The sequence below is a fragment of the Aegilops tauschii genome, chromosome 6, assembly GCF_002575655.3.
Source record: "Aegilops tauschii subsp. strangulata cultivar AL8/78 chromosome 6, Aet v6.0, whole genome shotgun sequence".
NCBI classification, from domain to species: Eukaryota; Viridiplantae; Streptophyta; class Magnoliopsida; order Poales; family Poaceae; genus Aegilops; species Aegilops tauschii.
This window is the reverse complement of record NC_053040.3, coordinates 44,798,808-44,821,662: the sequence shown is the minus strand read 5'-3', so window position 1 is coordinate 44,821,662 and position 22,855 is coordinate 44,798,808. Positions and strand designations below refer to the sequence as shown.

The following is a 22,855-nucleotide window of genomic DNA, read 5'->3' as shown; positions in this document are numbered from 1 at the left end:
CAAGGGGAAAGAGCCCATCTGCTCTTCCAAGGGGAAAGCGCCCGTCTGCGACATCAGGGAGGGCACCCTACGGCCATGCTCTTCCAAGGGGAAGGAGCCCATCTGCGACAACATGGAGCGCATCCAAGGTCCATGCTCTTCCCACGGGAACGAGCCCATCTGTGACAAGTGAGGAAACCCATGATTTGTTTATTTCAATTGTTCACAATGTGATGCTCTATATGTGCAATTATTTACTGTGCAGTACATTTCATCAATCCAGTTTTAAACATACCGATAGGAATGCATATATTTGCTTGCTGTTAAGCCTGTTATAGCTAGCATATGCCTCTTTTAAAGTTTTTTGATTGTTCGGTTGTTTGCAGTTAGCATATGTTCACTTTCAAATGCTATCTTTGGTTGTTCGTAGAATGCCTTGTTTATTCCAGTTATTCACAACGTGATGTTCTATATGTGCAAGTATGAACTGTGCAGTTCAATTTCATCAGTACCAGTTTCAACAATACCACTATGAATGACTACATTTGGTTGCTGCATCTTGTAGTTAACACGCCTTCCCATTTTTATTTAACCATAACCAGTGTACTTAGACCGGCACAATATCAGTTTGAATGACCATGTTTGCTTGTTGTTAAATGTTAGGCCTATTGCAGTTAGCACACCTTTCCACTTGTTTTGCTTTACTAGCGTGCTTAAACCTGCACACTGAAGCTATCTTTTGGAGATTATTTTGTCTGCCATGTGTAATTTTGGTTGATGTTTAGCCTGTTGTGCTTAACATGCTTCTTGATGTACCTATGCAGGACAATTTTGGGAACGACTGCTGTTTTCCATCGAGGTTACTTTCATCCCATGGCTTATATCTGCTCACTGTTCAGGATATCCATAGCTGGTACCATATAGGGCGGCGGCTGATAAGGGACTAATCGGTGAATCGGACTTTTAACTGAATATATCTGCAACCCATTTTTCCTTAGGTTAACTAGGGCCATATGTAATATATCTAAGGCTACATAGCAACATGCACTGTACTTAATGTCTAAATATGCAATCCTAGGCTACATAGCAACAAGGAAGAGTGTTACATTAATGTTCTAATGATGTCTAGATATACGTAGAAGAGCAGTAGCAGCAACAGCAACAACACAACCCTGTTTGGATACTCAACTTAGCTAGAGGTTAGAGTTAGTTTCTAGCTCATTACTAACCCTGAACTAACTCCATCCAAAGAGTTGTTTGGATGGCAGGGTTAGATTGACAATAAATGCACTAGGAGAACTAGCTCCAATTAGCACCTCTTGGGTTGGATACTAGTTTTTTTGGGTGGGTTATAGATGCAACTAGCACAAACTAGCCCTCATGTTTAGATATAGTTTAGGGCTATTTGAGCCCGAACTAGCTCAAACTAATTGTAACCCGTGGATACAGCAGCAGATAATTTTTAAGAACGAACTAAACTCCTTCTGGCCCATAATATAAGATGTTAATTCATCTAATATGTGAGTATATTGTATGTTATAAGATACTCCCTCCATTCCTAAATATTTGTCTTTTTAGAGATTTCAAATGGACTACCACATACAGATATATATAGACATATTATAAAAGAGTGTTGTACTACATCATTGTGCCATTGCTGTTTAGCTTCTAGTATTAACTTGGTGCTTTTAGGTACATATGTCATTGGTAAAGATCCGCGTTTCGACCCTTTCTGTGTATGGGGCAATGAGATATCGATGAACCAGCATCAAGTGAGGAAGCTGATAAAGATTGTTAGTAAAATGGGTCCAAAGATGGCAATTAAACTATTTGTTTACACTTTATCCGAGACAACAGCGAACTGCAGGATGGTAAGTAAGAACTCTGCAGCCTTCTTTTTACTGCCCATAATGAGTTGTGTTAGATGACAATGTCTAAAATCTTATTCCTTTGCAGTGGTTGCCAAAGTAGTTTACTCAAGATTACCTCTCAACCTACATGATTTGTGGGCATGCAAAGGTTAAAGTATTTCTACCAGAACACGATGATTATCTAGATGTTTTCATGAAGACCGTGAAGGATGGGCGGTCGGCCATCACAAGGGGTTGGACTAGAGTCGTGCGTGCCTTCTGCATGGAGAAGGGCACAATATGGGCATTCCGCTTCACCTTGTTCAGCAACCAGAATATATTTTGCCTCTTTCTTTACCGTCTTTAATAGTACAAGTATACAACTGTGGTTGATCATTCTTTATTTGGTTCTGATGTAATTCTTGAACATATGTACCTATGAATCAAATAATGCATTGGTTGTCTGAACCTGATGGATATGAATAAAGCTGTAGCATACATTCAAATTCAAACATGCACACAGTTTGGAAAAGCAGCAATTAAATTGCGGTGAAATTACGCTCTCCAGGCTGTCACGGCACACATGGTTGGTAAAATACAAACATTTGTGATTTGCACCATAATCCGAGACGGTTCACAGACAGGAAACGTTTGCAAGCATGCACACAGTTGCCGTTTGCAAAGCATGTGCTATGTCAGACAATATCACAAACGGTGCGGGCAAACTAAACGTTTGTGTTAGTTGCCTTATCGTACACGATTCGCAACCATGAACTGTTTCTGATGAAGTATGCATCGTAAACGTTGCACCACAGAATAGCGTGTGCGATAGTTGTCGTGTACGACGATGTTACGACGGTCCGACGTTTCGTAATCCTGTCCGACACTCGTATAACGATTAGCTAATCTTCTTAACGGTGAACCGTTTGTGATGGGCCGCGCATCATACACGTTCTATAATAGTGAACCGTTTGTGATGGGCTGCGCATCGTAAACGTAGCACCACAGAATACCGACTGCGATGGCAATGCGAGCAAAAACGAGTAGGAGTACTGTAGGGGCCCTATCTCCGACGGTTTCTGGGTCGTCTGGAAAAGACCCCCCTATCGCCCACACTCACTTGGCGACGGTTCCAAATGCCGTCGCGGAAAGGGGTTTTAAACCGTTTGTTTAGGACCGACGCGCACCAGTGACCCTATATTTAGGAACGGAGGGAGAATATTGGAAGGTTTTATTCGGACATCGGAATGGTTCCGAGTGATTCGGGCATTTTTTCGGAGTACTGGGAGGTTACCGGAACCCCCCGGGAGAAGTATTGGGCCTATTGGGCCTTATTGGAGGAGAGGAGAGAGGCCACGTGAGAGGGACGCCCCCCCCCTTTCCCAAACAGAATTGGACTAGGGGAGGGGGCCGGGCCCCCTCTTTCCTTCTCCCCCTCTCTCCCTTCCCCTTTTCCCTCTCTAGTGGAAGGAAGGAGGGGGGCGAATCCTACTTGGACTAGGAGTCAAAGTATGACTCCCCCCTTGGCGCGCCCCCTCTAGGGCCGGCCTCCTCCTCCCCTTCCTTTATATACGTGGGAGGGGGGCACCGCAAAGACAACGCCCAGAGAACAGCCTCTGCCACCTCCTCTGTAGACAACGCCCAGAGAACAGCCTCTCCCACCGCTCAAAAAAAAGAAGCGAACAGCCTCTCTGCCTCCCATGAACCTCGCCGCCGCCACCAACGCCGGACGATTCCGGCTACTTCCGGCGGCCCTCGCCGGAGCGCAGCACACCCATGAGCTCTCCTTGCGATGGTGCTTCCTTCCCTCCGGCCAGATCCGCTCCTCGCGGCCGCAAGCGCTCGCGCGCAACCCCTCCACGCGATTAGGATTTCGGCTACCTCCAACTCCGGCGCGGTGAGCTCTCCTCTTCCCTGGATTCATGCCCTCTCCTCTCACCTTCTTCCTTCTCTCCCCGCCCCCCTCACTTATTTCTTCAATTCGGTGCAGCAGCCACCCTCCTCCATGGACAAGGACGATCACCACAGCCCGCACATGGTCGAGCTCGCCGTCGTCTGCTCCAGTGCGGTGCTGGGCCAACAACCTCCGCCTCCATGGCTCCTAGCTTGGGTAAGCACCCCCAATCCAGTTTGATATGATTTTATGCCAAGCAGATGGCTATGGAGTAAAAAATAAGCACCCCCAATCCAGTTTGATAAGGTAGCAGGCACCAAGTTTGATCACAAATTACACCAACTAACTTCTCATTAATAGTATCTGGTCTGGAATGAAGTGTGGTACAAAGGCCAAGTCAGACAAGATCTAGTGATCAAGTGCATGTAGGAATAGGTAGTGTACCTTCGGAATAATCACTAAACGGTTGACAGAAGGATGTAAGTTTAGCATAACTAAAAAGGATCCTAAGAATCAATAAGTAGGTATATACTTCCTAGCACAGAGAGAAGGACGTGATCAACAATGGCAAAAGCAAATCTGCACATAGTAAATAACTTGATATAGTAAGAATGTACACTAAGAAAATGATTTAAAAAATGTACAAACGTAATTCTACATCCTCCAGTGCAGGCTATAAAAAACTTAAAATCTGTATGTTCTCTTACTAAAGAGGCTCTACTTCCGTTGCATGACTGAATTTTTTCTCTGAACTTTTGCTCAACTTCAGTACTCAAAAGTTCCATTTGCATACTACTGATGCACTTCCCACAGATCTCTTTTATATTCAGCAGTAAATCATTGCCTCAGCCCATTTATTGGTTTCTCCTGGTCATGATCAAGCCACCATGAAAAATCATGTTGAAGGAGCCGCAGCCCTGCCCAAGGAAAAGCCATGGTTTTTGGGCTGCCCCGCTGCTGCTCGGAGTAGTCGTCGAAGAATACGACCATTCCGCGGTGCTGCTAGTGAGGCCACTTTCCCAGATGCTACATAGCTTGGGTAAGCACCCCCAATCCAGTCTTGTAGTACTAATGGATCACAGGCAGCACAATACTTCACCACCAGCAATCCTAAACACTCGGATCCTTTCTCTGCCAAAGAGAAGTTTATTCATGCCAAGGTGCTTGCGAGTTGTTCTTTTGCAATTGCTTCTCTGCACTTATCCCATTATTAGCAAATAAGTGTTGAGGACAAAGTTGTCTCCAGATATCCCGATGGGAAACTGATTGGGTAAATGATTCATGGTAGTTTATAACTCGAACATTTCTTAGGCTAAATACAGTTGTTGCCCGTCACGATTAGCTGCCAGATGGTACTTGTGTGATCCACTGATCATTTTAAGCCCTTGCAAATATTTTTGTTCTTTATAGTTGCAACCTCAGAGTTCCAGAAAAATTGTCTGTAGGTTGTATCCACATTGACAAAGTTGCTTCAAGTGTTTTTATTTAGTTTCCGTGGTCTACAAACTATCAGGATTGACTTGTTATGTAAACTCACTTCATGCAGTTCATTTATACTAGAGAAGCTAAGTGAGCATTATAATGCATGGACTAGAATTTATATAGCCTGTCAGCCGGTTTAGAATGCATTTTGTAAAGTCAATATCTATCCTTCAGTTTCATGTATCATATTGTCATATATTGAGCTCTTCAGTAGTAAATGTATCATCTTAAGAGTGTACTGAAGCTAGATTTGGACGCTGACGCGTACTAACAAGTTTTCACTTTCCCGACGTGGGCGCAGGGGTGATCGACGCGGACTACCACGGCCTGGTGGGCCTCATGCTCTTCAACCACTCTGAGGCGGACTTCGCCATGAAGCCCGGCGGCCACATCGCACAGATGATCCTCCAGGTGATCGCGACGCCGAAGGTCGCCGAGGTGGAGGACCTCGACGCTACCGTCCGGGGGGAGGGAGAATTCGGGTCCACCGGCGTGTGCACTCCGAGCCTTGGTAGATACATCTAGAGAAGTTGTTTGTTTAGGTTGGTGGTGAACACTAGGTAAGGTACCCACGTTTCGATGATGGTTGTGTGCGTTTGATGTTAAATGGATTCTTGTGATCTCTTTTAGTTGAGATGGTTCTATGACCTTAGTTTATTATGCACTTGATGTGTCTCTAATTTCCATCCATTGAGTACTGCATCTAATTTTTATTTTTATTTTAATTCCTAATTAGCTAGTAGTAGCGTGGGGGAAAAGGTGCACGCTACTAGTCCTAATTAGCTAGTAGTAGCATGGGGCAAAAGTGCACGCTACTAGTACATAGGATAGTAGTAGCGTGGGTTACTAAAAAGCGCTATTGCTATCTCTAGTTACCAGTAGCGCTGGGACAAACAAGCGCTACTGCTAAAAAATAGTTGTAGCGGCGTAGCAGTAGCGCGTTTGCCAGCGCTACTGGTAGCAAAAAAACAAGGATACTAGTAAGCATTTTTCCTAGTAGTGAGCGTTGAGCATGAACTTTATATATGGATCTTGTTTGATGCGAGATGGTTATTCATTTAAATCAGAGAATAATGGTTGTTCTATTTATATGAATAATATCTTTTATGGTCATGCACCCTTGATGAGTGGTCTATTTCTGTTGAATCTTGATTATAGTGATACACATATTCATAATATTGAAGCCAGAAGATGCAAAGTTAATAATGATAGTGCAACTTATTTGTGGCACTGCCGTTTAGGTCATATTGGTGTAAAGCGCATGAAGAAACTCCATGCTGATGGGCTTTTGGAATCACTTGATTATGAATCACTTGATACTTGCGAACCATGCCTTATGGGCAAGATGACTAAAACTCCGTTCTCCCGAACAATGGAGCGAGCAACTGACTTGTTGGAAATAACACATACTGATGTATGCGGTCCGATGAGTGTTGAGGCTCGCGGTGGGTATCGTTATTTTCTGACCTTCACGGATGATGTAAGCAGATATGGGTATATCTACTTAATGAAACATAACTCTGAAACATTTGAAAAGTTCAAAGAATTTCAGAGTGAAGTGGAAAATCATCGTAACAAGAAAATAAAGTTTCTACGATCTGGTCGTGGAGGAGAATATTTGAGTTATGAGTTTGGTCTTCATTTGAAACAATGTGGAATAGTTGCGCAACTCACGCCACCTGGAACACCACAATGTAATGGTGTGTCCGAACGTCGTAACCGTACTTTATTAGATATGGTGCGATCTATGATGTCTCTTACTAATTTACCGCTACCGTTTTGGGGTTATGCTTTAGAGACGGCTGTATTCACGTTAAATAGGGCACCATATAAATCCGTTGAGACGACACCATATGAACTGTGGTTTGGCAAGAAACCTAAGCTATTGTTTCCTAAAGTTTGGGGCTATGATGCTTATGTGAAAAAGCTTCAACCTGATAAGCTCGAACCCAAATCGGAGAAATGTGTCTTCATAGGATACCCAAAGGAGACTGTTGGGTACACCTTCTATCACAGATCCGAAGGCAAGATATTCGTTGCTAAGAATGGATCCTTTCTATAAAAGGAGTTTCTCTCGAAAGAAATGAGTGGGAGGAAAGTAGAACTTGATGAGGTAATTGTACCTTCTCCTGAATTGGAAAGTAGTTCTTCACAGAAATCAGTTCCAGTGATTCCTACACCAATTAGTGAGGAAGTTAATCATGATGATCATGAAACTTCAGATCAAGTTACTACTGAACCTCGTAGGTCAACCAGAGTACGTCCCGCACCAGAGTGGTATGGTAATCCTGTTCTGGATGTCATGTTAGTAGACCATGACAAACCTACGAACTATGAGGAAATGATGATGAGCCCAGATTCCGCGAAATGGCTTGAGGCCATGAAATCTGAGACCGGATCCATGTATGAGAACAAAGTGTGGACTTTGGTTGACTTGCCAGATGATCGGCAAGCCGTCGAGAATGAATGGATTTTCAAGAAGAAGACTGACGCTGACGGTAATGTTACTGTCTACAAAGCTTGACTTGTTGCGAAAGGTTTTCGACAAGTTCAAGGAGTTGACTACGATGAGACCTTCTCACGCGTAGCGATGCTTAAGTCTGTCTGAATCATGTTAGCAATTGACGCACATTATGATTATGAAATTTGGCAAATGGATGTCAAAACTGCATTCCTTAATGGATATCTTAAAGAAGAGTTGTATATGATTCAACTAGAAGGTTTTGTCGATCCTAAAGGTGCTAACAAAGTGTGCAAGCTCCAACGATCCATTTATGGACTGGTGCAAGCCTCTCGGAGTTGGAATATACACTTTGATAGTTTGATCAAAGCATATGGTTTTATACAGACTTTTGGAGAAGCTTGTATTTACAAGAAAGTGGGTGGGAGCTCTGTAGAATTTCTAATATTATATGTGGATGACATATTGTTGATTGGAAATGATACAGAATTTCTGGATAGCATAAAAGGATACTTGAATAAGAATTTTTCAATGAAAGACCTCGGTGAAGCTGGTTATATATTGGGCATCAAGATCTATAGAGATAGATCAAGACACTTAACTTTCACAAAGCACATACCTTGATAAAATTTTGAAGAAGTTCAAAATGGATCAGTCAAAGAAAGGGTTCTTGCCTGTGTTACAAGGTGTGAAGTTGAGTGAGACTCAATGCCCGACCACTACAGAAGATAGAGAGAAAATGAAAGTCATTCCCTATGCTTCAGCCATAGGTTCTATCATGTATGCAATGCTGTGTACCAGACCTGATGTGTGCCTTGCTATAAGTATAGCAGGGAGGTACCAAAGTAATCCAGGAGTGGATCACTGGACAGCGGTCAAGAACATCCTGAAATACCTGAAAAGGACTAAGGACATGTTTCTCGTTTATGGAGGTGACAAAGAGCTCGTTGTAATGGTTACGTCGATGCAAGCTTTGACACTGATCCGGATGACTCTAAGTCACAAATCGAATACGTATTTATATTGAATGGTGGAGCTGTCAGTTGGTGCAGTTCCAAATAGAGCGTCGTGGCGGGATCTACGTGTGAAGCGGAGTACATAGCTGCTTCAGAAGCAGCAAATGAAGGAGTCTGGATGAAGGAGTTCAATGAAAATCTTTTGTGACAACACTGGAGCAATTGCCTTGGCGAAGGAATCCAGATTTCACAAGAGAACGAAGCACATCAAGAGACGCTTCAATTCCATTTGTGATCTAGAAAAGGAGGGAGACATAGAAGTTTGCAAAATACATACGGGTCTGAATGTTGCAGACCCGTTGGCTAAGCCTCTTCCACGAGCAAAACATGATCAGCACCAAGACTCCATGGGTGTTAGAACCATTACTGTGTAAACTAGATTATTGACTCTAGTGCAAGTCAGAGACTGAAGGAAATACGCCCTAGAGGCAATAATAAAGTTGTTATTTATATTTCCTTATATCATGATAAATGTTTATTATTCATGCTAGAATTGTATTAACCGGAAACTTAGTACATGTGTGAATACATAGACAAACATAGTGTCCCTAGTATGCCTTTACTTGACTAGCTCTCAAAGATGGTTAAGTTTCCTAGACATAGAAATGTGTTGTCATTTGATGAATGGGATCACATCATTAGAGAATGATGTGATGGACAAGACCCATCCGTTAGCTTAGCATAAATGATCGTTTAGTTTTATTGCTATTGCTTTCTTCATGACTTATACATGTTCCTCTGACTATGAGATTATGCAACTCCCGAATACCGGAGGAACACCTTGTGTGCTATCAAACATCACAACGTAACTGGGTGATTATAAAGATGCTCTACAGGAGTCTTCGAAGGTGTTTGTTGGGTTGGCATAGATCGAGATTAGGATTTGTCACTCCGAGTATCGGAGAGGTATCTCTGGGCCCTCTCGGTAAGGCACATCACTATAAGCCTTGCAAGCAATGTGACTAATGAGTTAGTTACAGGATGATGCATTACGGAACAAGTAAAGAGACTTGCCGGTAACGAGATTGAACTAGGTATGAGGATACCGACGATCGAATCTCGGGCAAGTAACATACCGATGACAAAGGGAACAACGTATGTTGTTATGCGGTTTGGCCGATAAAGATCTTCGTAGAATATGTAGGAGCCAATATGAGCATCCAGGTTCCGCTATTGGTTATTGACCAGAGATGTGTCTCGGTCATGTCTACATAGTTCTCGAACCCGTAGGGTCCGCACGCTTAACGTTTTATGACGATTTGTATTATGAGTTATGTGATTTGATGACCGAAGTTAGTTCGGAGTCCCGGATGAGATCACGGACATGACGAGGAGTCTCGAAATGGTCAAGAGGTAAAGATTCATATATTGGAAGGTTGCATTCGGACATCCGAATGGTTCCGAGTGATTTGGGCATTTTTCCGGAGTACCGGGAGGTTACCGGAACCCCCCGGGAGAAGTATTGGACCTATTGGGACTTATTGGAGGAGAGGAGAAAGGCCACATGAGACGGGCACGCCCCCTGCCCAAACCGAATTGAACTAGGGGAGGGGGCCGGCCCCCCTCTTTCCTTCTCCCTCTCTCTCCCTTCCCCTTTTCCCTCTCAGGTGGAAGGAAGGAGGGGGGCCGAATCCTACTTGGACTAGGAGTCCAAGTAGGACTCCCCCCATTGGCGCACCCCCTCTAGGGCCGGCCCCCTCCTCCCCCTCCTTTATATACATGGGAGGGGGCACCCCAAAGGCACACCAAGTCTTCTCTTAGCCGTGTGCGTTGCCCCCCTCCACAGTTACACACCTTGGTCATATCGTCGTAGTGCTTAGGCAAAGCCCTGCGCCGGTAACTTCATCGTCACCGTCACCACGCCGTCGTGCTGACAAAACTCTCCCTCGTCCTCAACTGGATCAAGAGCTCGAGGGACGTCATCGTGCTGAACATGTGCTGAACATGGAGGTGCCGTACGTTCGGTACTTGGATCGGTAGGATCGTGAAGACGTTTGACTACATCAACCGCGTTACTAAACGATTCCGCTTTTGGTCTACGAGGGTACGTGGACACACTCTCTCATCTCGTTGCTATGCATCTCCTAGATAGATCTTGCGTGATCGTAGGAATTTTTTTGAATTACTACGTTCCCCAACAGGAGACGATTCTCGTGCCTTATCATCCCATGCAAGTCATCCGCGCGGATATCCTTCCTTCGATTTCAATCATTTCATTTGCACGCGTGGATGCTAATTTGAGGTGTACTTATTTTGCGCAGCGAGGGCACACCGTCCTCATCATCCTTTACCCCCGATTCTCCCATGCTCCTTAGTTGGACTCGTCGAAGAACATGGCGAAAAAGGATTACACCCACATCAAGTCTGTTCTCGACATTGCTATCTTTACATACGGCATACGGGGTGGAGAGATCACGACCAGGAAGGCAAGGAACTGTGTGCCCTGCTTCGGCCATAAGACCGACTTTTGCTGCATCCAGCAACCAAGTGGTACTCTCAGTGATGGATTCTATGTCCTCCACCACATGCTAGAGTACAGACGAGATCAGCAGAACCTTCGCATGTCACCTAGATCCGGCGATGCCCATATTCTGCAATGGGCAAAGAACCTTCGAGATATCCCGGATCATCGACTCCGAGCTGAGTTCTATCACATCCAGCGTGAACTTGCCCAAATCATCATGAAGGAGGTCCTCGAAAAAACAGGGATGTTCTACGAAGAAGGGCAGATGTCGAGGGAAGACGTCCGAACACGCGTAGCCGCTCAGCGTCTCGACCTGAAGCCTTTCACTGCGCTCGGGGACTATCTCCCTCACTTGGATGGATGGCACGACATGTTGAAGTGATTGATGATATATGACAATGTGTCCATTCATACTTTTTCTATGACGAAACTTTGAGTTATGCATGATGAAACTTTATTTGTGATGTAATTAAACCGTCCTCCTCAACTAGTGAAGATCACTCTAGTTAGGGCATTTTGGGTACGATGAACTTTGTTATTTCTGCTTATGATATGTTGCTTCTATTTTTCCCAAGTATGTCTTTTTCTGTTGCTCAACTATATATGTTGCATATCATCGACTCATGTGACGATGCAGGTGCATAGATCATCTATAACGAAGAAGTGCTACCCCAGGAGTATACGACGAGTGGCCAGAGTGTCAGGCCCAGGTGTACCGGTTTCCGAGTGACAACCATTAGTTAGTTTAGGTTCATGCTAGTGCGAGAGAGGGATACGAACCGACGCCTCAAGAAGTACTGCATTATGTATGATGAGACATTTCATGTAACTTGTATAGCTATATCGTGATTATGATGTGACGACATGATTTGTGTTGGATGATATGATGAGACTATTATGTGTATGATATAATGAGCATATTGCATGTTTATGATATGATTAGAATACTATATATAACATGTACAAAATCATCGCAAATACGTAAAAAATGAGAAAATACAGTAGTAGCGCTTTTTAGCGCTGGACAGAAAAGGCTACTCCTAAAGCACTTAGCAGTAGCGCTGGTGTGGAAAGCGCTGCTGCTAAGTAGGCATAGCAGTAGCACGTGTCAAAACGCGCTACTGCTAAACATTAGCTGTAGCGCTGTATCAGTAGCGCAGTACCCCGCACTACTGATAGCCCTTAGGCCCGCGCTACTGCTAGGCTTTTCCCTAGTAGTGCCATGTGCTGTACACACATTATGGTGGGAAATATACGAGTCAAGTTTGATTCGGTTTGCTATAGGTGGCGTATACGTGAGTCAAGTCTATTTTGTTTTGCCCCAGTACTAGTTGCGTTGTTATCTAGTCTCCTAGGTGATTAAGATGGCCATTTAATTAATTAGTTAAAATCCTTGATTAGTTTGAATAGGAGATAGAGTCCGTATCTACCTTGGGTGCTTGAGTCAGTTTGGTCATATTTGTGTCCCCTATATAACAGGCAGGCTTTGGCCGTGTATTCTAGTTTTGTGTTTTGTTCTAGTGAGATTGAAATAAACCAGAAAAGTTCTCAGTCGGTAGAGACCAAGTACTGCATTTCTGCGACCCTTTGAGGGATCGACTGCTGCTGCGTTGAGGCTGGTGATCTTGCCGCAGATTAGTTTTTGTTCTTGTTGGATAATAGCAAGGGCCAAAATCTCTTTCTACCTGATCATTTACTTTGAGTATAATATTTTTCTAGTTATCACAGACCGTTCTGCTACGCCGCGATGATGACAGTACTGTGAAAGATCGGGCCGCGACTCGCACAATTTAGCAACTCGCTAGTTTGTGCTTTATCACCTTGATAAAAACACATCAAGCAATCAAAGATCATGGCCCTAATCATAGTGCTGTTTGTTGATATTTCATGCATGACTGTAATTGCAGATAATCCCGCTCCGAGAAATCACCCCCCCCTCCCCCCCCCCCCCCCCTTGCCGTGCCATTATGTTGTCTTTCCATTTACATCATGATCATGACCAGAAGATTGTACGAAATATGTTGCCTTCATTTGTTGTTATTGACAGAAAGACACTCATCTTCCCCGCCTATATGCGATGCACAATAAAATTGTTAAACTCAAGAGGAAGAGTTTTGTTTGGTTCCAATTGGATACTAAATTGCATGCGAACAATTTTTATCAGTGTTATTAATCGAACAAAGACCTTATCATTAAGATCATTGAACAAATTCTCAACTGATAGGATATACTAGAGTGTGATCCCAAGATTCGGCTAATCCATCGGCCGCTAGACAAAACATACATCAAAATACATATTCAAGAATGAAAGGTTCTTTTGGGAATGCGATTTACTAGGGGTGGAGTGTACAACAGAATTCTTTTATCGACAACGAAAAGTTCAACGTCACATCATTCATGTAGCGTGTGGGCTTTCTGTCACTACCTCTAAGGATGTACCGATTTCCAGATGACGACAAATCAGGGCACTTTCGCCATGCTAGAAAAACAAGCAAGAAACGATTATGGCCCTAAGCATAGCAATGATGGTACATTTCATAACTGAAAACCAATCCTGCTATGAGAGATCCATCCACTATGCCCATTTTTCTTTTCCGACTCTATTGCGTTTGTCCATTTCATGTCTGGCTGAAATTGTAGATAATCCTGCTATAAGAAATCCATTCCCCACTTTTTTCCTCGCCTCTATGTTGTCCGTCCTTTTACACCATAGTAATGATCAGAAGGTTTAGGGAATATGTTGCCTTCGTTTGTTATTATGAACGGAAAGACAAAGAGAAAGAGTTTTGTTCAGTCCAATGGATACCTAATTTTCACCGAAACGTTGTTAATTGGCACTATTACTGCAACATACACCTTATAAGATCATTGAGCACACTACCACCTTATAGGATATATTAGTGTGTGACCCCAAGGTTGGGGCAGTCCATTGAACGCTAGACGAAACAAGAAGGAAAACAAAATTAAAGCATGAAGGCGCCCTTTCGAACAGCCAAGTTACTAGCGAGGGGCATACCAAAGCAGAATTGTTTCATCGATAGCAGAAAGGTCAACATCATTTCATTCGTCTAGCACGCGGGTCTCCCGACTCTACCTCTAAGTAAGTATCGATTTCCAGATGACGAGTAATTTGGGGCGCTTTCGCCTTACTAAAAGAAAGCAAGCAAGAAAAGATCATGGGCCTAATCACACGAGCTTCTCGGGCTGGACCGAGCTAGAGGCAAGACGAGCCGATCCTCCGGAAGCAGGCTCATTCAACCAGCGAGCCGAGCCGAGCTTGGCTCGCTCATGGCGAGCCAAAGCAAGGCTCGGACCGAACTCGGCTCGGCTCGTGTCCAGCCCTAGATCCATCCATCTATTATGACCATCTTTCTTTTCTGGCTTTCTATTGCAGCCGTGCATTTCATGCGTTGCTGAAATTGTAGATGTCCCCTATTCAAGAAATCCATCACTCCCCCTTTTTTCTTCTTTGCCTTGGTGTTGCATGTTCTTTTCCATCATGGTAATGATCCGATGGTTCTATGGAATATGTTTCCCTTCATTTCTTATTATTGACGGAAAGACAAAGAGCAAGAGTTTTGTTTGGTCTAATTGGATACCAATTTTGGCAGGAACATTGTTGATTGGCACTATGTATTACTCGAACTGACACCTTATAAAAGCATGGAACAAACTCTCATCTGATAAGGATATATTAGCGTGTGATCCCAAGATTGGGGCAGCCCATCGGACGGTAGACGAAACAAGCAGGAAAACAAAATTCAAGCACAAAAGTGCCCTTTCGAAAGGCCAAGTTACTAGTGGAGGGGCAAACTGAAGCAGAACCATTTCATCGACAATAGGAAGGGTGTGGATTTTGTCTAACTCATTGCGTGCACACGCGTATCCTGTCCATCCATCGTGCATGCACGTCAAATCAACTATCCTACATGCACGTCAAATCAAACTGGCTGCCTGTACCTCTCTCTTCTCTCTCCCAAATAAACCAATCATTTTGTTACCCCTTTGTAAACTTAAATCATTTATATCTTTTAAACCAATATTTCAGTTTTATTTTTTTATATATTTGAACTTATGACACAAAGACCTTTAGAACAAGACCAATGTCGAATATATTTGAACTAGTTTGAAATTTTTCATCAAAGTTCCATAAACTTAAATTGTGCATGGCTCAAACAAGTTCCATGAAGTTTTCATCAAATCAGGCGGGCTGTTTATAAAGTTCTTTGGTTTCAAATACATTTTCTAGCAAAGTTCTTTAATATTTCTAACAAAGTGCAAACCCACTATTAAAAAAGTTCTTCAACTTCTGATTCAGTTTATTTACCACTTTACAATAAAAATGAGAAGTTCTTCACTGTTTACAGCAAAGTTCCTCATTAAAAATACCGATAAGCTGCTAAACAAACACATTTCAGTTTAAAAGTTATCCAAGACTGATCTTGTTCTAAAGATATTGATGTCAGGAGTTCAAATATATAAAAGGTTTCAAGAACAAAATTTTGATTATAAAGATGTGAACCATCTAAACTGTCAAAAGAAAACTAAAATTAATGAAGTTTGAGGAGAAAGGAAAGAGACTTTAGGCATGCATGTGTCAGAGTATCTCCAGCCGCGCCCCCAACAGGCCCCCCAGGCCACTTTTTCGGCGCCGGCGCCGAAAAAACACCGCAGTCACGCCCCCAGGACGCCGAAATCCGCCAGTTCGGCCCGTTTTTTGGCCCGGCGATCACAGGCCAAACCCGGCGCACTGGGGGGGTACTCGGGGGCTCCGGCGCAAGGGAAAAGCGCGGCTGGCCCACACTGTCTGGCGAAAAGTCAAGTTTTTCTTCCCCGACTCACCTCCCATCCCCCGCGCGCTCGGCCGCCAACAGTTGTATCCCGGCGCTGCCCACCGTCCTTCACCTCTAGACAGCCAATCCCCGCGGGAAAAAGTGCAGAGGTTCGCCGAGGTAGCCCCTCCACCAGCAGATGGGCGTTTTTCCCGCCGTTTCCGGTCGCGGAGGGGCAGTTTACCGGCGGGTACGCGCCCACCGGGCGCAAGGTGTTCGGCGATTTGCCTGCCTCTGCGATGGACTCAGACGACGAGGAAGCACTCGCCGCGCTGCTGGAGGAGGAAGCCAAGGCCGACGTCTAGGAAGAAGAACATCTCATGGTGCTCGCCGCCCCCGCCCAGCTGCTGGCGAGCAATGAAAAGCCGCGGCGAGGTGGCTCGGCGCCGGGGCGGATGAAGAACCGGCATCGTCTCGAAGGCTACTACATGCTCTACTCCGACTACTTCGCCGATGCTCCATTGCACGGCAGCAAAACATTTCGGCGCCGTTATCGGATGAGCCGAAAGCTCTTCCTGAGGATTGTGAATTCCATCCGGGAGTTCGACAACTAGTTCAAGTGCAAGATGGATTGCACCGGCAAACTTGGATTCACCTCGATCCAGAAGTGCACGACAGCGATCAGGATGCTTGCATACGGAGCTCCCGGTGATTCACTCGACGACTGTGGGCGCATGGCCGAGTCCACCACCATTGAGTGTTTCTACAAGTTCTGTCGGGCAGTGGTGGAAGTTTTTGGACCGCAATACTTGCGAACACCTAATGCGGAAGACACTGCTCGGATCCTAGCACAGAATGTAGCAAGAGGATTTCCTGGGATGCTTGGAAGCATCGACTGCATGCATTGGAAATGGAAGAACTGCCCATTTGCTTGGCAGGGGATGTACAAAGGCGCCAAAGGCGGTTGCAGTGTGGTACTTGAGGCGGTGGCCACACAGGACCTCTGGATTTGGCACTCCTTCTTTGGTATGCCAGGAACTCACAATGACATCAACGTGCTGCAGTGCTCCCCTGTCTTTGCCAAGCTTGTTGAAGGTCATTGTCCTCCGGTGAACTTCGAGGTCAATGGGCGGCACTACAACAAGGGGTACTACCTAGCTGATGGCATCTAGCCGAGATGGTCTACATTTGTGAAGACTATCTCAAACGCTGTGCCTGGAGGCAAGAAGTCCCACTTTGCCAAGGTGCAGGAGGCTTGCCGAAAGGATGTCGAGCAGGCATTTGGTGTGCTCCAATCTCGATTTGCTGTTGTCCGGTACCCTGCTCAAACCTGGTCGAAAGATCAAATGTGGGAGATCATGACTTGTTGTGTCATCTTGCACAACATGATCATCGAGAGCGAGCAGGAAGGACCAGTGTTTGACATTGAACCATACTACATGCAGGGTCCTCTAGTCGAAGTTGATCACCAGCTACCGGCAACCTGGACTGCCTACCTCAGTATGCGTCAGGAGATCCGAGACCCACAGGTGCATCATCAACTGCAGCAGGATCTGGTGGAGCACCTATGGAGGCTCAAGGGCGACGCCGGGCGGGACGTGTGATGAAATATGAGTTTTTTTTAACTATATAATTTATATTGAACTATTTGTTCTTACGCTATTTTGTTGAACTATTTGATTTTTTGTGATGAACTATGTGATAAAAAATATTTATGTTAAGAATTCAACGCCGAACCACGACGAACCACGCCGAATATGGGCCGATTCTCGCTCATATGGGGCCTTTATTCGCCGAAAGTGGGCCGAAAACTGAGCCAATATCAACGCCTGAGGGCAACCCGGGGGCGACGGCTGGACGCCCAACCGCCCCCAGCGACGATTGTACCGCCGGCTCGCCCCCAGGCGGCGATTTTTATGCCTCCTGGGGGGGCCAACGGCTGGAGATGTTCTCAGACTGTGAGATGGAAAAGAGAGAAAGAGAGGCATGCACGTGCAAAGGGCTTGGATCCTATGTTGGAGCAGCCGCTGGACTCGAGCGGCTGAGATATGCGTTGCACGCGCAACCAGCTAGGATTCGCCTTATTCGTGACAACAGAAAGGTCGAGGTTATTTCATTCCTGCAGTGTGCGGGTTTTCTGTTACTACCTCTAAGAACATATCGATCTCCAGATGATGAAAAATCGGGGCGCTTTCGTTTCGCCTTACTAAAAGAAAGCAAGCATGATCATACTGCTGATGTGGCACGTCTCGTACCTGAAATTGCAAAACAGTTCTGTTTCAGAAATCCAGCCGTCCATTGCTCCTCCTTTTCTTTTTCGCCCGTACGAAAATTTCTGTTGTGTGTGTCCTTTTTAGGTGATGAACGATCATGATGAAGATGAACTGAGTGATACGTGAACAGTACAGCAACACATTTCGTCAGCAGATATCTTCACCAGCGAAGCAGCCGGCCTTGCCGATGCAAACAACCACCCATGTCACCCCGTCCTGCCTCTCCTCCCTGGGCGGGGCGAAATGGCATGCGTGCCCCTGCTCCTCTTAGGTGCCTCCTTTTTAGACGGCATGGCACTAGCGTCATTTCCTGGCTGGATCATGATTCATGAGAAAGTGGCAGTGTGCACACTGCATCCCCATGACACCACACCTTTCAGAGAAGAACTGGGCATCAGAATTGCATCGTACTTAACTAGGCATTAATCAATTGAGCCACATCATTTGCATTGTGCAAGTTCGAGTCGAATCTGTGGCCAGCATTAGTAGTGGAGTTAAGTTAAATGAATTAAGTTAACCGGGGGTGTGGATTTTGAAACCCCTCACACCTTTGTTGCACCCCACCTACCCGTAGCAGCCTCCGATCGAGCACGGCGATGATACCGGAGGCGATGGATAAAAGAGAGAGCGCTTTCATGCTAATCATCAGGCTTTCACCAGCAATTAGGCACTTGCATTTCTGAATTGCGTCCCCAAAATGGCATAGAGGTGTATGGCCCTATGCTTTGCTGTTGCTGGTGATGCAACACCCCTGCAGCTAGCAGCATTCAGTTGAGATGGTTCTTCGGTTAGCGATTGCTTTCAGCTGATACACGCCATTTTTCCGGATCGGTCCATCTGCCGGCCGATCGCCGGGCAGCCTCTACTGAAAGGTAGCTTTCTCCTGAGCCCATCCAAGAACAACCATGACAATGACACCAAGCAGTCTAGGTTTCTTATGCAATTCTGTTACTAGTTCACACTTGGTTTTGATCCTCTGCTTGCTTATGATCATGATGCATGCATGATAGTACTAGTACAACCTTTGCTGGCTGCAATCGTATGTAGGCTGAAGTTTCTTGCAGCCCTGTGACACCGGTGACATCAACAAATCCTATCCTGATTCCTGACAGCAGCTGGCTAGCAGCAGAGAAAGCCTTGCGTATGCATGGATTGAATTGATCGATGTGTCACTCACTTCACTTGCTCAATCCTAGGAAGCTGACCACTGGTGCTTTGCTGGGCTGAGCTGAGCCATGGGAGGAGGAGATTATCACCAGCAGAGCCTCATCGGCGGTGCGGCTGTTCATGGCCATGGAGGGGGAGGGGGCGGCACCGTGGAGGCTGCGCTGAGGCCGCTCGTCGGCGGCTCCCACGGCTGGGACTACTGCATGTACTGGCAGCTCTCTCCTGACCAGAGGTATGGACGTGTCTGCGTGTGTGTGTTCGATTTATTGTCCATACCATTTGTGTTCCCAGAGCTTGATGATGATGATTCATGGCGGCAGGTTCTTGGAGATGGCGGGGTTTTGCTGCAGCGCCGAGTTCGAGGCGCAGGTCGCCACGCTCGCCGACGTCCCTTGCTCCATCCCTCTTGACTCCTCCATCGGGTAATTAAACTGGCTTCTTCTTCTTCTTCTCCTGGATGCAATTGCCTGCCGGCCATGTCGATCGCCATTAAGTTTTGGTCGGCGCTCTGTTTGACTGCTGATTTTGTTGGTTGGTCTTGGTCAGGATGCACGCTCAGGCGCTACTGTCGAACCAGCCAATCTGGCAGAGCAGCGGCGGGGCGCCGGGCCCGGATCTCCTCACGGGCTACGAGGCTGCCTCCAGCGGTGGCGAGAAGACGCGGCTCCTCGTCCCAGTCGCCGGGGGCATCGTCGAGCTCTTCGCGTCGAGATATGTACGTGCGTGCGTGCGTGGCCGGTGATGGGAAATATCGGTTAGTTTTGGAAGTAGTTAGGGAGCACGCCGTTCGCGTGAGCCGACGCGGCGGCAACGGCGGTGCACCGTACGCAACAGCCTTCGCGTTTCCATGGTCCGTGTATATATACGGCTGACCTGCCTCGGTGCCATTAATGCAGATGGCGGAGGAGCAGCAGATGGCGGAGCTGGTCATGGCGCAGTGTGGTGGCGGTGGGCAGGGGTGGCAGGAGACGGAGCCGCAGGGGTTCGCGTGGGACGCGGCGGCGGCAGCAGACCCCGGGCGGCTCTACGCGGCGTCGTCGCTCAACCTGTTCGACGGTGCCGGGGGAAGCGGCTCCGGCGAGCCGTTCCTGGAGGGAGTGCAGGAGGACGGCGCGGCGGGCGTGGGGTGGCAGTACGCGGCAGAGAGCAGCGAGCCGCCGTCGACAGTGGCGCAGGAGCATCAGCAGCTGCACGGGCAGCACGGCTCGGGCGTGGGGAGGGCGGATTCGGGGTCGGAGGGGAGCGATATGCAGCTGGGGGACCCCGACGACGACGTCGACGGCGAGACGCAGAGGGGCTCTGGCAAAGACGGCTGCGGGAAGCGGCAGCAGTGCAAGAACCTCGAGGCGGAGCGGAAGCGGCGCAAGAAGCTCAACGACCGCCTCTACAAGCTCCGGTCCCTCGTCCCCAACATTACCAAGGTAACCACTATCATCCTTCCACGGCCGCGCGCCGCCACCCGCCATGCATGATTCTTGTAAATTTCAAAGCTCAAAGAGAGCGCGTGGATCGTATCGGCAGATGGACCGTGCGTCGATCCTCGGGGACGCGATCGACTACATCGTGGGGCTGCAGAAGCAGGTGAAGGAGCTGCAGGACGAGCTGGAGGACCCGAACCCGCCGGGGGGCACCGGCGGCGACAGCAAGGCCCCGGACGTGCTCCTCGACGACCACCCGCCGCCGGGCCTCGACAACGACGAGGACTCGCCGCAGCAGCAGCCGTTCCCATCCGCCGGCGGCAAGCGGCCCTGGAAGGAGGAGGCGGGCGAGGAGGAGGAGATGGAGGCGGAGGACCATGACATGGAGCCGCAGGTGGAGGTCCGGCAGGTGGAGGGGAAGGAGTTCTTCCTGCAGGTGCTGTGCTCCCACAAGTCCGGGCGCTTCGTCCGCATCATGGACGAGATCGCCGCCCTCGGCCTCCAGATCACCAGCGTCAACGTCACCTCCTACAACAAGCTCGTCCTCAACGTCTTCCGCGCCGTCGTACGTTCCCCTCTCGCCGGCGATCCCCGCCGGCCGATCGCCATTGTTGTAGCCTGCCGATAGGGATTCACGGTGGGCTTTGGTTGGTTTGCAGATGAAGGACAACGAGGCGGCGGTGCCGGCGGACAGGGTGAGGGACTCGCTGCTGGAGGTGACGAGGGAGATGTACGGCGGGGGCGGCGCGTGGTCGTCCCCGGTCCCTCCGCCGCCGCTGACAAACGCGAAGCTCGATGGCATGGACGGGCAGGCGGTGCCGGCGGCGGCCGCGGACCACTACCAACTGCACCACCAGGTGCTGGGAGGATATCATCACCAGCATCTGCAGTACCTCGCCATGGATTGATTCATCCCCTTTATTATCAGCTACTATAGATCCATGCATGAATGGCTTAGTTGACACAGTACGTAGTACGTAATTAGTTCCCTTCCTGCTCGTAATTTGTTTTCCCTTTATTACTTGCTACTGTAGGTCCATGGATGGATTAGTTTTCTTTTCTTTTTAGCAAAAGAGGGTTCCCTCTCCGATTTCATTAACGAAACCAAAGACAACCATCACTACCGAAAAGTGTTTCAATTTAGCTATACTTCAGTCAACTGATTCGACTTTGGGTCAGTCTCGCCGGAGGGAAGGAAGAACCAGCCGCAGCGGAGGGGGCTCGCCGGAGAGGTTACCCCAGTATCTATCTTAGGGTTCAGGATGGGGGCGGTGATGGCCGGCGGTGGTGGGGTGGTGGCGTGGGGATTCACCGGAGAAAAAGCTCAGCGTGGCGGGCCTAGAGGGATGGCCGGGGCGGCGGAGGACCAGCGGTGGGGAGTGGTTCCGAGGAGGGAGCGACGGCGAGGCTACGCGGGACCACAGCCGGCCGCGGGCGGTGGGGGCCGGCGGTTCGGCCAACGGTGGCTGGCGGTTCAAGGGGAGATGGAGGTTGAAGAAGCAGCCTGGGCCTTTGATTTCGCATCTAACGATTGAGAAATCGACTGACCACAAATAAAATTTTCAGCTGACTGATTTCTAGCCATTCCCAAAGTGTTTCCCCCGCTTTATATATAAAGCAACCAACACCGATCACATAGCAGCACTGGGCGATCAGCACACCAAGCCCAAAGGAAATGATAAAGAAAGAAGAAAAAGGAACACATGACAACAACGGCAGCACGACATAGCGCGGATGACCCGCCACCGCTGCACCCTCCGGATTCGTCCCACTACTGTCCAAGGCTCCACACCGCAGCGTACAAAGCAGCACCTCGAAGAAGGAATGCGATGCCGATGACACTACTGCCCGGAGGTGTCCTAGGGTTTCCCCCGGCACGCGAAGCGAGTGGGGGCTACACACCATCGAAACCCTTCAGGAAGGAATGGCGGCACCGCGTCGGTGCCGGAAGAACCGGCAAGGATTTCTCCTGCACCCTAAATTCCACTGCCCAACCGATCCGGAGCCAACCTTCCAACTTGCCGCCTACCAGCATGCGCCACCACGGTCTTGATGCCCCCATGCCACCGCACTGAGATC

General features: G+C 47.6%; 1 protein-coding gene across 1 annotated transcript; it reads left to right on the top strand.

The window, feature by feature from the left end:
• The first annotated feature begins 19,368 nt into the window (after nt 1-19,368).
• Nucleotides 19,369-21,896, top strand: LOC109763413 (transcription factor TDR-like). Its single transcript, XM_020322259.3, has 6 exons — nt 19,369-19,590; nt 19,679-19,780; nt 19,905-20,073; nt 20,255-20,779; nt 20,880-21,341; nt 21,436-21,896. Exons 1-6 carry the CDS (start codon nt 19,427-19,429, stop codon nt 21,682-21,684), a joined length of 1,671 nt encoding a protein of 556 aa, XP_020177848.1. The 5' UTR covers nt 19,369-19,426; the 3' UTR covers nt 21,685-21,896.
• The last annotated feature ends 959 nt before the right edge of the window (nt 21,897-22,855 follow it).

Excerpts from the sequence above, each read along its gene's own strand:
- LOC109763413 (XM_020322259.3), top strand. The coding sequence starts at position 19,427 with ATGGGAGGAGGAGATTATCACCAGCAGAGCCTCATCGGCGGTGCGGCT. Across the intron at positions 19,591-19,678 it reads CAGCTCTCTCCTGACCAGAG|GTTCTTGGAGATGGCGGGGT; the intron begins GTATGGACGTGT and ends TCATGGCGGCAG. Across the intron at positions 20,780-20,879 it reads TCGTCCCCAACATTACCAAG|ATGGACCGTGCGTCGATCCT; the intron begins GTAACCACTATC and ends TCGTATCGGCAG.